The sequence below is a fragment of the Rhipicephalus microplus genome, chromosome 2, assembly GCF_043290135.1.
Source record: "Rhipicephalus microplus isolate Deutch F79 chromosome 2, USDA_Rmic, whole genome shotgun sequence".
NCBI classification, from domain to species: Eukaryota; Metazoa; Arthropoda; class Arachnida; order Ixodida; family Ixodidae; genus Rhipicephalus; species Rhipicephalus microplus.
In genome coordinates this window covers 24,549,724-24,563,081 of record NC_134701.1, presented here as the reverse complement: position 1 = coordinate 24,563,081, position 13,358 = coordinate 24,549,724, and the positions used below count along the sequence as shown (strand labels likewise).

Genomic DNA, 13,358 nt, shown 5'->3' with positions numbered 1-13,358 from the left:
GACGGCGACGCCGACACGGCACCGAAGGCGCCACTGCTTTCAACTCCGCCGGGAAGGTCACCAGCCGTTTGGTAGCGTATGTTTATCAGCTCGCGACTGCTTCTGCGCAGAGCTGATAAGACGAGCGGACGAGACGACGGTGAGTTAAACAAGGTTTATGTACAGCATATATACAGAGGCGTTACAATTTCGGCACTGGGGCCGACAGAGACTCGAAGAGCCGAGCTCTCCTCTCTAATACATAGGTCAACTTTTCGCCTAAGACCGCTGACTTACACACATGTCGGCTCTCCGACATGGGGACTCCTCTCTCGTAGGACTGCCGATCGGGACGCGCCGCAAGGCTTCTTTTATTTACACCGGGTCCAACCAAAATGTCCAATCAGAAGCGCCGCTGGTCGTCAGGGCAGATTCCTCCAATGGGGTTGCCGCGCCATGCGTCAGACCACCAGACACGAGGACGCCGGCTCGCTGTCACGTGCGCCGCTGACTCAATGCACGTGGGCGAGAGAGGCGCCGCGCGTGTTCACGTCGTTGAGATGTTCGCGTCAGGCGGACTCGCTGGCATAACAATTCCGAGAATTAGGTTTTGGGAGCATTCGCGCAACACGACGAAGGAAGCAATGTATGTCGACTCACGAATTTGGAGCCTGGCAGTGCATATTTCCAGCGGTGTCAATAGTTGACCTCCTGCAGTCCGGAGGTTGGGTCCATGTCCCCAAGGTGTCGTTATCTTTCGCAGCTGTGCAACGAGGTCAGTGCTTATCACGGAATAATTGAAACCCGTATCTACCAGAGCGGTTAGCGGGTGGTCGACGACAAGAACGGAGATGCGAGCAGAAACATGTTCGTTGTCGATGGCACACGTCGGTGAAAGAAGGTCATCGGATGTGAGAAGGCAGTTCAGGGGAGGGTCTTGTAACGGTCGATCAAGAGCAGCCGCACCCTGAGAGGTCGCTGTTCTTAGTTTCCCTGGCACGGGCTCACGGATCTAGGCAATCAATTGTCCTGCAAGGACGTTTGCAAAGGTCTCCGTGGAGATTGTGAGTAGGATTGGCGACGCAGAAGGGTTGGGGACTGCTGGCTTGCCAAGTATTCGGCGATAGCACGGGGCCACTCACCATCTCTGGGTCGATGAGCGTCTGGACGAGAGCCAGGAAGACCCATATGCCTGTATGAGCACTCACGATAGATGTGACCTGGTTCACCACAGTGATAACAGAGATGCCGGTTGTCAGGAGCACGCCACACACTGGATTTCCGTCTAAATGGTGGGTTGCCATACTGCAGTGGTCCCAAGTAGAATGATGGCACCGTCTGCAGAATGGACGGATGGGACGGATAGCCAATAGTTGGTGCAGGAGTACGTAATGCTTCCGCGTACGTTAATAGTGGAGCTTCGGCTAGATGCGGGGCCATCATGGGTTGGACCTCGGTTGGACGCAGAGTCATAATGGGTTGCACCAGCTGCCGAACGTCTTCGCGGACGACATTCATTAGTGCAGCAACATGGGGCTGAGAAGAAACCGCCTGCTGCTTTTGCAGCTCCTCATGCACAATACTGCGCACAAGCGCCGTCAAGTGTCTTATATAGTGGTGACGTCAGGTGTTGGCAGGGCCGATGGCACTGATGACTGCCAGGACGCTCATACTGAGACGAATGCTGCCTAAGCATTCTCTCCATCGTTGTGGCTTCATGGAGGAAATCCGCTACAGTGCTGGGAGGGTTGCGCACTAGTCCAGTGAACAACTGCTTTTTAACTCCCCGCATCAGTAGGCGCACCTTCTTCTCTTCGAGCAAAACAACCAGTGTTCTTCTTTGTCACAATTGACACATGCTCGCATTGGTAAATATTGTCACGGGGTCGTGTCACGGGGTAAAAATTGGTAAATATTGTCACGGGGTCGTGACGTGGCCGAAGACAGGAGACTTTATGTTGGAATTTAACTGTTTATTTAGGCGAGCCTGTGGCCGGTAAACAGAAAGGTCGCTTACAGTAGCAGTCTTGCATAGACAGCAGTGAACGGAGCGTCAGCCGTCGATCAACTACTGACAAGCGGCGAAGTGTGTCGGCCTTTATACTCTTGCCGTCGAATGTTCTAGCGTTATCGCTGGCGCTGGCGTAGGTTCCAGAATAATCTGTACAGTTCGCAGAGTAGGCGGGATCTTATCGAAATGATCTACTACAGTCCGGAAGTTTCTCGAAAACTGCAGGCACGGTTTGCGCTGAGAATTGTGTTGTGTTTTGAGACGATAACAAAACTTGGGAAATGGAACGTGGTATTGCCCCCTCTGAAAAAGGCATCGTCCCGATGCTTTAACTAAAGATAAAGGTACAACAATAATGCAAGAAAGTACAATGAATAAATTACGATACAATAATAATAAAAAAAAACACTGTTTCAATTTGTCAACGCGCATGAAACGGCTTGAGGCGCGCGACATGGACGACTTCAGGTCGCAATCGGCGTCGTTGAGAGTTCGTGATGCCGTCGGGGACAATCTCGTAATCAAGTGGGCCGAGACGTCGAACCACTCTGTACGATCCGAAGTACCGTCGCAGAAGCTTTTCACTTAGTCCACGTCGGCGTATCGGCGTCCACACTCAAACATGTTCACCGGGCTGGTATTCCACGAAGCGTCGTCGAAGATTGTAATGGCGGCTGTCAGTCGTCTGTTGATTCTTGATACGGAGACGAGCGAGTTGTCGGGTTTCTTCGGCGCGTTGAAGGTACTCACTCACATCGAGGTTTTCTTCGTCGGTGACGTTGTGTAACATGGCATCGAGCGTCGTTGCCGGGCTCCTTCCGTAGACCAATTTGTATGGAGATATCTGCGTCGTCTCCTGCACCACCGTCTTGTATGCGAAGGTCACAGATGGAAGAATGGCGTCCCACGTCTTGTGTTCGACATCGACGTACATTGCCAGCATGTCGGCAATCGTCTTATTAAGCCGCTCGTTGAAGCTGTTGGTCTGTGGGTGGTACGCTGTCGTCCGGCGGTGGTTTGTCTGGCTGTATGCCAAGATCGCTTGAGTTAAGTCGGCAGTAAAAATGCCGTTCCTCTGTCGGTGATAAGGACCTTCGAGGCGCCGTGACATAGAACGATATTTTCGACGAAGAACTTCGCTACCTCGGATGCACTCCCTTTGGGAAGGGCTTTTTGTCTTGGCGTAGCGAGTGAGGTAGTCGGTAGCTACCACGATCCACTTGTTTACGAAAGCCGACGTCGGTAACGGCCCCAGTAGGTCCATACCAATCTGCTGGAAAGGTCGGCAAGGTGGTTCCATTGGCTGCAGAAGTCCCGCTGGCCTTGTCGGCGGTGCCTTGCGTCGCTGACAGTCCCGGCATGTCCTCACATAACGAGTGACGTCGGTGGTAAGACGTCGCCAGTAGTACCTTTCTTGTATCCTCGCGAGCGTGCGAAAAACACCGAGGTGCCCTGCCGTCGGATCGTTGTGCAGGGTCTGCAGGAGCTCTGGTCGCAAAGGTGAAGGCACCACAATAAGGTACTTAGCTCGCAGCGGTGAAAAGTTTTTCTTTTGTAGAAGACCGTTTCGCAGGAAGAACGACGCAAGTGCGTGCTTGAATACCCTCGAGACTTCCGTGGTTCTGCCTTCGAGGTATTCTATTAGGGCCTTAAGTTCCGGGTCGGCCCGCTGTCGTTCAGGGAAGTCGTCGGTAGTTATCGTTCCCAAGAAGTAGTCGTCATCCGGGTCGTCGGGTGGTGGTTGGTCGACAGGCGCACGAGAGAGACAATCGGCGTCGGAGTGTTTCTTACCGGACTTGTAAATGACAGTAATGTGATATTCTTGAAGTCTCAGGCTCCATCGTGCGAGGCGACCTGAAGGGTCCTTGAAGGTGGCTATCCAACACAAGGCGTGGTGGTCGCTCACAACTTTGAAGGGCCTGCCGTAGAGGTGGGGGCGAAATTTCGACGTAGCCCAGATGATGGCGAGGCACTCCTTTTCTGTTGTGGAATAATTGGCTTCCGCTTTGATAGCGATCGGCTGGCGTAACTAATAACCCTTTCAAGTCCGTGAGCCCTCTGCACAAAAACGGCGCCAAGGCCTACGCTGCTTGCGTCAGTGTGTATTTCTGTCTTGGCGAATTCGTCGAAATGGGCAAGTAACGGAGGCGTCTGGAGGCTATGTTTAAGCTCCTGGAAAGCGTGTTCCTGCGGCGTTTCCCACTTGAACTCCATGTCGGCTTTGGTAAGGTTAGTGAGAGGATTGGCGATGCGGGCAAAGTTTTTCACGAACCGCCTATAATAGGCGCACAGGCCCGGAAATCGGTGCACCGCCTTTTTGTCAGTGAGCGGCGGGAAGTCCGCGATGGCGGCTGTTTTCCGTGAATCGGGACGAACTACAGACTTGCTAATAACGTGCCCCAGAAACAAGAGCTCCTCGTACGCAAATCTGCACTTTTCTGGCTTCGGTGTGAGTCTGGACGTCTTGATGGCTTGAAGTACAGCTTCAAGGCGCCGAAGATGCTCATCGAAACTCCAGGAAAACACGACGACGTCGTCCAAGTACACAAGGCAAGTCTGCCACTTCAATCCTGCTAGTACTGTATCCATAATGCGTTGAAAAGTTGCAGGCGCTGAGCAAAGACAAAAGGGCATCACTTTAAACTCGAAGAGGCCGTCCGGTGTTATAAACGTTGTATTCTCTCGGTCTCTTTCGTCGACTTCGATTTGCCAATAGCCAGTCTTGAGGTTCATTGACGAAAAGTACTTGGTGTTATGAAGCCGATCAAGTGCGTCGTCTATTCTTGGGAGAGGAAACACGTCCTTTCTTGTGATTTTGTTCAGGCGGCGATAATCGACGCAGAAACGTAGGGTCCCATCCTTTTTGTTCACTAACACCACGGGGGATGCCCATGGACTCTTGGACGGCTGGATAATGTCATCCCGCAGTATTTCATCAACTTGTCTCTTCATGGCCTCACGTTCTCGCGTCGAAACCCAGTACGGACTCTGACGGAGTGGTCTGGCATTTTCTTCGGTTATGCTGCGATGTTTCGTGATTGGGGTCTGCCGAATTTTTGATGACGACGAAAAGCAATCTTCGTATTGCAGGAGCAGCGCCTTAAGCTGTTCTTGCTTATGGTTTGGAAGTCTGGGATTGACATCGAAAGCTATGGGAAGGGCTTGGTTCCTCTGAGCAGGTTCCGCAGAATCGATGAGGGCGCAAGCACTGGTGGCTTCGACAATTTCTTCGATGAATGCGACCATTGTTCCTTTGTTCACATGTTTGTACTCATTGCTGAAATTCGTCAGCATAACCGTTGCTTTGCCTCCCCGCAGCTCTGCAATTCCTCTTGCGACGCAAATATTTCGGGTGACCAACAGATGCTGACTGCCTTCAACGACGCCTTCCAAGTCAGGTGATTTAGGAGCGCCGACTAAAATAATGACGCTTGAGCGAGGCGGAATGGTGACTTGTTCGTCCAGCACATTCAAGGCATGGTTTCTTGACGGGGTGCGCGGCAGTAGAGCTTCTTCTGTGGATAACGTTATCGACTTTGTTTTTAGGTTGATGACAGCACCATGGAGGCATAAGAAGTTCATGCCGAGGATGACGTCTCTCGAGCAACGCTGTAGGACTACAAAGTCTGTAGGATAAATACGGCCGTTAATAGTGACTCTCGCTGTGCAGATTCCTGCAGGCGTTACGAGGTGACCTCCGGCTGTGCGGATTTCAGGGCCTTCCCAAGCTCTCCTAACTTTCTTTAACTTCACGGCGAACGACCCACTGATAACGGAGTAGTCGGCTCCAGTATCGACGAGAGCGGTCACACTGTGGCCGTCGATAAGAACGTCCAGGTCGCTAGTTAGCCGTCTCACATTACAGTTAGGGCGTGGTGTGGCGTTTGCTGCTTCCATGTTGTGTCGTCGGGTCACTTTCGGCAAGTGAGGTTTCGCCGTCAGGGTTTTGCCTGGTTGGCGTTGTGTTCGGAAAGCTCCGTCGCGGCGGCGTCTTCGTCGGAGGATCTTCGGTAGTTCCTCGCATAGCTACCGCACATCCATCGGTTGCTGCCCTTAGTTTCCCGGATACGGGCTAGGAGACCGGCCCCGCGTTGGGCCAGAGTACTGCCGGTAGTGCGGTGACATGCGGCGGCTGGGCGACAGCGAACGGGAAGGACTTCGTGGTGTACACTGAGTTCCTGTCAGGTAGTCTGCGATGTCACGTGGCCGTTCTTATGGCTGCGGACGCGGTGCATTGACGGCGAAGCCACGCAGGCCCATCTGTCGGTACTGGCAACGGCGGTATTTGTTTCCGGCCTCGCCGCAATGGTAGCAGAGCGGGGGGTGGTCAAGGGTGCGCCAGACATCAGTCTTCCTCGGCGCACCGCGCTGGGCCGCTGACGAACGGTAGGACGTCGGTGGGGGTGGTGGCGGCGGTGGCGTCTGGCAACTGAAGAGCGATGGGGCAGCGTTTTGGCGAGCGCGTGGAGGAGGGGGCGTGGCGGCGGGCTGCAGCAGCATAGCTCATGGCTTGCAGCTGAGGCTCTTGAGGCTGAGGAACGCCCAGTGATTGCTGGATCTTCTGGCGTATGACGTCCGCGATGGATTCCACGTGAGGCTGTGCTGAAGCAAGTAATTTTCGCTGCTCTTCTTGCACGATCGCTCGGATAGTCTCACGCAAGTCAGTGGTTCCAAGCGCTTGAATGCCGGCGTAGCTGGTAGACGAGTAGCTACGGTTATATTGCCGCGTGCGCATCTCGAGCGTCTTCTCTATCGTAGATGCTTCTGAAATGAATTCGGCAATCGTCTTTGGCAGGTTTCTGATCAGCCCGGCAAAGAGTTCCTGCTTTGCTCCTCGCATGAGCAGACAGACCTTCTTCTCTTCTGACATGTCGGAGTCAGCGTGGAGGAAAAGTTTAATCATATCTTCAGTGAATAGCGCCACGTTTTCGTTTGGCGTCTGCATGCGGGTTTCAAGAAGAGCTGCAGCCTTCTCCTTGCGCAACACACTTGCGAAAGTGATGAGGAACCTGGCGCGACAGACGTCCCACGTTGTAAGGCTTCGCTCTTGATTCTCGAACCAGGTCCGAGCAGCATCTTCTAAAGCGAAATACACATGCCGGAGCTTGTCATTGTCTGTCCAGTCATTGAAGGCGGCGACGCGGTCGAACCTTTTGATGCAGCTTTCCGGGTCTTCCCATGGCGAACCGCGGAAAGGTGGCGGCTCTTTGGGTTGCCGGAGCAGGAGTGGTGCAGGCTGCACGGGGGCGGTCATGGTTGCAGTAGTGGATGTCGGGATCCGAGACTGCCTGGCTGCTTCAGGAAAAGGCCCGTACTCTGGTTGTAGTCCCCTCTGCCTGCGGCTTGGTCGCTGTTCAGGGTTAGCGTCCGTGTCTTCTTTGACGCTAGGGTTGGGGTCGCGGCTTGAAGGAGGCGTCCGGTACATGGAAGAAACAGCACCTCCACCAGAAGTCACGAGGTCGTGATGTGGCCGAAGACAGGAGACTTTGTGTTGGAATTTAATTGTTGATTTGGGTGAACCTGTGCCCGGTAAACGGAAAGTCCGATTACAGTAGCAGTCTTGGACTGATAGCGGCGAACGGAGCGTCGGCCGTCGATCAACCACTGACAAGCGGCGAAGTGCGTCGGCATTTATACTCTTGCCATCGAATGTTCTAGCGTTATCACTGGCAGTGGTGTAGGTTCCAGAATAATCTGTACAGTTCGCAGAGTGGGCGTGATCTTATCGAAATTATCTACTAAAGTCCGGAAGCTTCTCGAAAACTTCACGCGCGTTTTGCGCTGAGAATTGTGTAGTGTTTTAGGGCGATAACAAAACTTGAGAAGTAAAACGTGGCAATATTTTCCAGGGCCTAGGACAACTTGAAGGCTTCACCTATCACCTGCAGCTTAAACCCGATGTACCACCAACCATCGAACCCGCAAGGAGAATTACCGTCGCCCTTGAAGAACCAGTGAAAGCAAAGCTAGACGAGATGGAACGCGACGGCGTCATCACAAAGGTGAAAAAGCCGTGTGTGTGGTCCAGCCACATGGTCGTAGTAATAAAGAATGAGAAGGTACGCATATGTTTGGATCCTTGAGATTGAAACAAGGCGTTTTTGCGAGAGCATTGCCATACGCCGACTTGGGACGACGTACTGCTGCGGCTTCAAGGAGCCAAATATTTTTCCACACTCGATGCTGCTTCAGGCTTTTGGCAAATAATCCTTGACGAACAAAGTTCGCGTGTGTGGACTATGAGCACACCGTTTGGAAGGTACAGGTTTCTACGCATGCCATTCGGCATCGCATCGGCACCAGAGGTTTTTCAACATGCCATGCATGAAGTGGTTGGAAATTTGGCTGGTGTAGCGGTCGTGATGGATGATATATTAGTCTGGGAAAAGACGAGGCAGGAGCATGACAGAAACCTCACCGCTTTGCTTGAACGCTGCAGAGAATGCAATTTAAGGCTCAACAGAAAGAAGTGCCAATTTTTGCAGTCCAGTGTACTTTACATGGGCCACCTCCTCACTGCAGAAGGACTCTCGTTGGATCCAGAAAGAGTACAAGACATCATTCAAGTACCTGCACCGAAAAACCGTAAGGAGCTTCAAATATTCCTTGGAATGGTCAACTTTGTATCGCGTTTCATCCCAAACCTGTCTGTTGCATCCGAGCATATGCGAAAGCTGCTTAAGAAGGATGTGGCATGGATGTGGACAGAAGCGAAGGAAAACAGTTTCCAAAAGTTACGAGCTAGTCTTGCTACAGCGCCAGTACTAGCCTACTTTGACCAGTCCAAAGCAGTGAAATTGTCCGTTGACGCGAGTCAGTACGGCGTCAGCGGAGTCATCCTACAAGATGACCACCCCATAGCCTATTCTTCCCGCTCTTTAACGGCCACGCAGCAGAAATATGCACAGATTGAAAAAGAAACCCTAGCCATAGTTTATGGCTGTATGAAGTTCAAGGACTACATACTCAGACAACAATTATTCACAGTTGAATCCAACCATCGCCCACTTGAATCAATTTTCAAGAAACCACTCTGCGATTGCCCTCTTTGTCTTCAGCGTATGCGCCTCGTGCTGCAAAGATTTCCTGTCGCCATGACATACAAACCGGGAAAAGAACTGTCTTTGGCCGACGCACTTTCGCGTTTTTCTCGCAAAACAGAGCTGGTGGATGAAACGGAACTCAACGCTGTTTCTTCGTTACCTGTTTGAGATCAGCAGCTACTCAGCGTGAAAGCAGAGACCGAGGACACACTCATGACCGAGCTCTGCCGCTACGCAAGTACAGAGTGGCCCCAAAGCAAGCAGCAGCTGCCGGATGACTTGAAAGTCATATTGGAGTTTCCGGGATGAGCTCCACGTGAAGGACGGGCTGCTTTTCAGAAGTAACAAGCTTGTCATTCCGCCAGCAAAGCGCAGAGTTCGGCCTGCTCCACGCTGCACATTGTGGCAAAAATAAAATGAAGGCAAGGGCACGACAGATAATGTACTGGCCAAGCATGAATGCTAATATTTCAGATGTAGCGAAGACATGTGCTATTTGCGACAAATACAAAAAAAGAAATGCAAGGCTTCCCATGATCAGCCACGAGTTACCAACTCTGCCAAGGCAAGTTGTCGGGGTGGATCTTTTTCACCACGAAGGCAATGAATACTTCATAATCGTTGACCCTTACTCATTTTTCTTTGAGATTCGCAAGCTTAGTCATGCCACCGCGGCTGCAGTAATCAAAGCAAGTGCAGAAATCTTTGCGACGCATGGCATTCCAGCGAAGCTGTGCAGTGACAACGGCCCGCCTTTCAACAGCACGAACTTCCACGCTTTAACGAGCAAATTTAATATCAACCACATCACGTCTAGCCCGTACTATCCGCGCGGCAACGGCTTAGCAGAACGCGCTGTTCAGAAAGCTAAGCATCTGTTAAACAAGTGCCCGTTTTCCACCCTTGAATATTACAGTGTGTTGCTGGAATGGCAGAACACTCCGAGGGACGAATGGCTGCAATCGCCAGTTCAAAGGCTCATGGGACGTCACACCCGAAGCCAACTCCTGGTCCTCAACTGTCACTTGGAACCGAAGACGGTTCCCACAGAAACTGTTCATCAGCGACTGCAAGAAATACGACATAAACAGCGCTTCTACTACAACAGAACTACAAAGAGTCAGCCAGACCTTCATAGCGGAAACCGAGTGTCCGTATGTGACACACGCAGCAGAACGTGGGCTCCAGCCATAGTGGTCGGTCCTGCAGGGCCCACGCGATCCTACGTGGTGACTACAAACAATGGGCAGCAGCTACGCCGCACAAGAGAACATCTTAGGGCCACAGAAGTCTCGTCGCCTGCCCGCGAGTTCCCGGCAGAAAACCAAGCAGCACCATCAGACTCAACTCAGGTCCTTCGAAGAAGTGAGCGCATTCGCCGAGAGACGCAACGTTATCCATGGCCAAAACGTCACAAATAGCAAGGCTATCCATGTTTGCAAACGAAAAATTTCCTCAACGCTTGTTTTTTTTTATGTGTGTGTGTTATGTCTCCTTTTTTTTTGCCCCAAAGAAGAAAAGATGTAGTAGAGTGCCAGCAAGTCACGCTTGCACGGCAACCAACGTGCACGTGCAACACTCGATCTGCTTATCTCAAGGCTCCTTATATACTCGGCTGCATTACTGAATAAACCGCTTTTGTTCCCCGCTACTCGTCTGGCATACAGCAGGCAAGAAACATTGCACATTGAGTGGCTCATATTTATGTATTAGGATCAGTCATTAGGGTGACTACCGTGCAATATGATTGTAAGGAACATGAGCATGCCCAGAAGCCCATACCATTTTGCTCACTGGTTGCACCCTACTAGCTGATGTAAAAGGTGAATAAGCTTGATTTATTAAACTTATTCTAAACTTGAAAATATTAAATCCAATGAATAAATTTGCAATGGTTTTTATTTTGTACAGCCACTTTCATCTTGTACACCATCTATAATTGTTGCCAAAAAGTCTCCATTCTAATGTTCTGTACTGTGGAGACCATGGAGTGCTTTACAAGTCACTAAATCCTGATTTGCGCAGCTTTCATCAGAGAAGAAGCGGTGTCCAGCAGGGGCGTGTGACGAAGAAGACCTGTCCAAGCAGCTGTCCGAGCGTCGGCGCGTGGTGGCTCAACTGAGTGAAGAGTTGCGCGAGGCCAACCTGGAGGCCCTGGCTTTGGCTGATGCTGACCACAAGCATTGGCTGGAGGCCTCTGGTCAGTTCATTCATGCTTGTGTTTGTCTGCCCAGCAGGTGACAGTGCAACTAATTGAGCCATTCGTTCAGGTATCTGTGGCGTAATCGTTCGGCTATTATCGTGTTTACGTTGTGTCGTGCCGCCCGTACTGGGGCAATGCCCTGTGAATGCGTTCCATATAGGCACATGTATATATTCAGAGTAAATAAAGAGTACGGGGGCGTTTTTTCGTTCGTGTTCAACACGGTGTCGTTCGTCACGGAAACTGGACATGGTGTCAGAAGTGTAGCGCGCTGCTTTTTGAGCTATGGCGAGTGCAGAAAATACAGGTTTCTGCCAGCCCTTCCCGGTACAACCGCCAACGAACTTCAACTTTGACAAGGTGTTAAAGTGGCCGGTGTGGGTGCAAGACTTCGATGATTATCGATTTGCTTCCGGCGAGCGAACTGGGGAGGCCCAGGTATGTACGCTCATGTATACGATGGGGTGACATGCTCGCAACATATTCCGGACCTTTGAATTATCGGAAGAACAGTCAAAGGACTATGAAGTGGTGAAGAAACGCTTCGATGCATACTTCGTTGCCACACGGAATTCAGTCTACGAAAGTGCGTGCTTTCATCGTCACCACCAAGCTGCAGGTGAATCGGTGGACCATTATGTGACGGCGTTACATACGCTGGCAGATAGGTGTGACTATGGCGTGATGAAAGAGAGGATGATCCTCGACCGTTTCGTCGTTGGACTACGATACTCCAAGCTGTCCGAGGCCCTCCAAATGGACGAAACACTGAATCTAAAAACTGCACTGTCCAGGGCAAGAACAAAAGAAGCGGTACAACAACATAAGCTTCACAGCAGTGCGTACCACCAAGCAACTGGCCTTGAGGTCGACGCAGTTTATCGAGAAGCTTGCGGGTAGGCAGAGCACCAACCGGTCAACAAAGACGTCCGAAAGTGTGCGGCGTGTGGCAGAGCCCGTCATTGGAAGTCATCGTGTCATGCAAAAAGAACAGTCTGCTACGGGTGCCAATGACAGGGACACTTCGCTGCGGTGTGCCCACAAAGGCAGGACTTCACGAATGCCGAAGCAAGTGTATCCGAGGTAGGCCTGTACAGTATTCGCCGGAGTCATGCTTCGAGTGAGCTATTAGATCGAAAAGGGGTAACGTACTTTGTTGGGATTTTAGCTGATACGTTTGCAAGAGCTTGCTTTGTTCAAATCGCTATTCACGGAGTGACCGTATCTCTAAAGTCAACACAGGAGCAGAGGTAAACGTTGTTCCAGCATCCTTCCCTGGTGTACCGGAAGATCTACAGCAGTCTAACGTAAGTTTGAAGGGGCCAGGCAGTGAAGTGTTAGACCTAAAAGGAAAAATTACTGCCAATATTCTGTGAAGACGATGTCAGGTTAGGCAGGACGTTTTTGTCGTCAACTCGGCGAGTAAGGTCATTCTAGGCTTGCCAGCAATAGAAGCTTTAGGAATTGTGAAATTTGTAGACAAAGCCTCAGTTCATCAAACTGTGCAAACACAGTGCCCTATGCTATTCACACCGCTTGTCGTATACCCATCCCGCTGAGGGATGGTGTGAAATGCGAGCTACAGGAAATGGAAAGAGACGGAGTCATTCGTAAAGTTGAAGGGCCGACCGAATCGCGTGCTGGCATAGTGCCCGTCTTGAAGCCTTCTGGGCAAGTTCGGATCTGTGTTGAGCTTATGCAGTTGAATAAGAGTGTGAAACATGAGCAGTTTGTGCTCCTTGCTGTTGATGGGACACTTGGGCTGCTTAGTGGAGCAATGGTGTTTTCTAAACTTTACGCGAACTCTGGATTCCATCAAGTAAAGCTAAGCAAGGGCTGTCAGCAATTGACAAGGTTTATTACTCCTTTTGGACGTTATTGCTTTGAGCGTCGGCCGTTCGAAATAACATCTGCTCCTGAGTATTCTCAAAGGCAGATGTGTGAAATCCTTGACGGAGTGCCGGGGCTTGTAAACCTAACGGACGAGGTACTGGTCTTTGGTTCGTCTCAGAAAGAGCATGATGAGCGACTGTTCCAGATTTTAAACCGATTGGCAGAAGCCGGCGTAACCCTGAATCAGGAGTCAGTTCAGTGTAAAAGAGCTTTGTTTTTTTGGGATGCC

At 51.2% G+C, this 13,358-nt stretch overlaps 1 protein-coding gene across 5 annotated transcripts in view; it reads left to right on the top strand.

The window, feature by feature from the left end:
• RASSF8 (ras association domain-containing protein 8) overlaps nucleotides 1–13,358 on the top strand; it is a 139,410-nt gene that overhangs the window by 116,825 nt on the left and 9,227 nt on the right. For 3 of the 5 annotated variants that reach the window (XM_037420280.2, XM_075886310.1, XM_075886311.1), the window contains exon 5: nucleotides 11,059–11,233. The exons of 1 other annotated variant lie outside the window; for it this stretch is intronic. In XM_037420280.2, coding sequence (XP_037276177.1) covers nucleotides 11,059–11,233 — 175 coding nt within the window. Of the gene's footprint in view, nucleotides 1–7,839; nucleotides 11,028–11,058; nucleotides 11,234–13,358 lie in introns of those variants that run through there. One more of the 5 variants, XM_075886312.1, reaches the window with a different exon arrangement.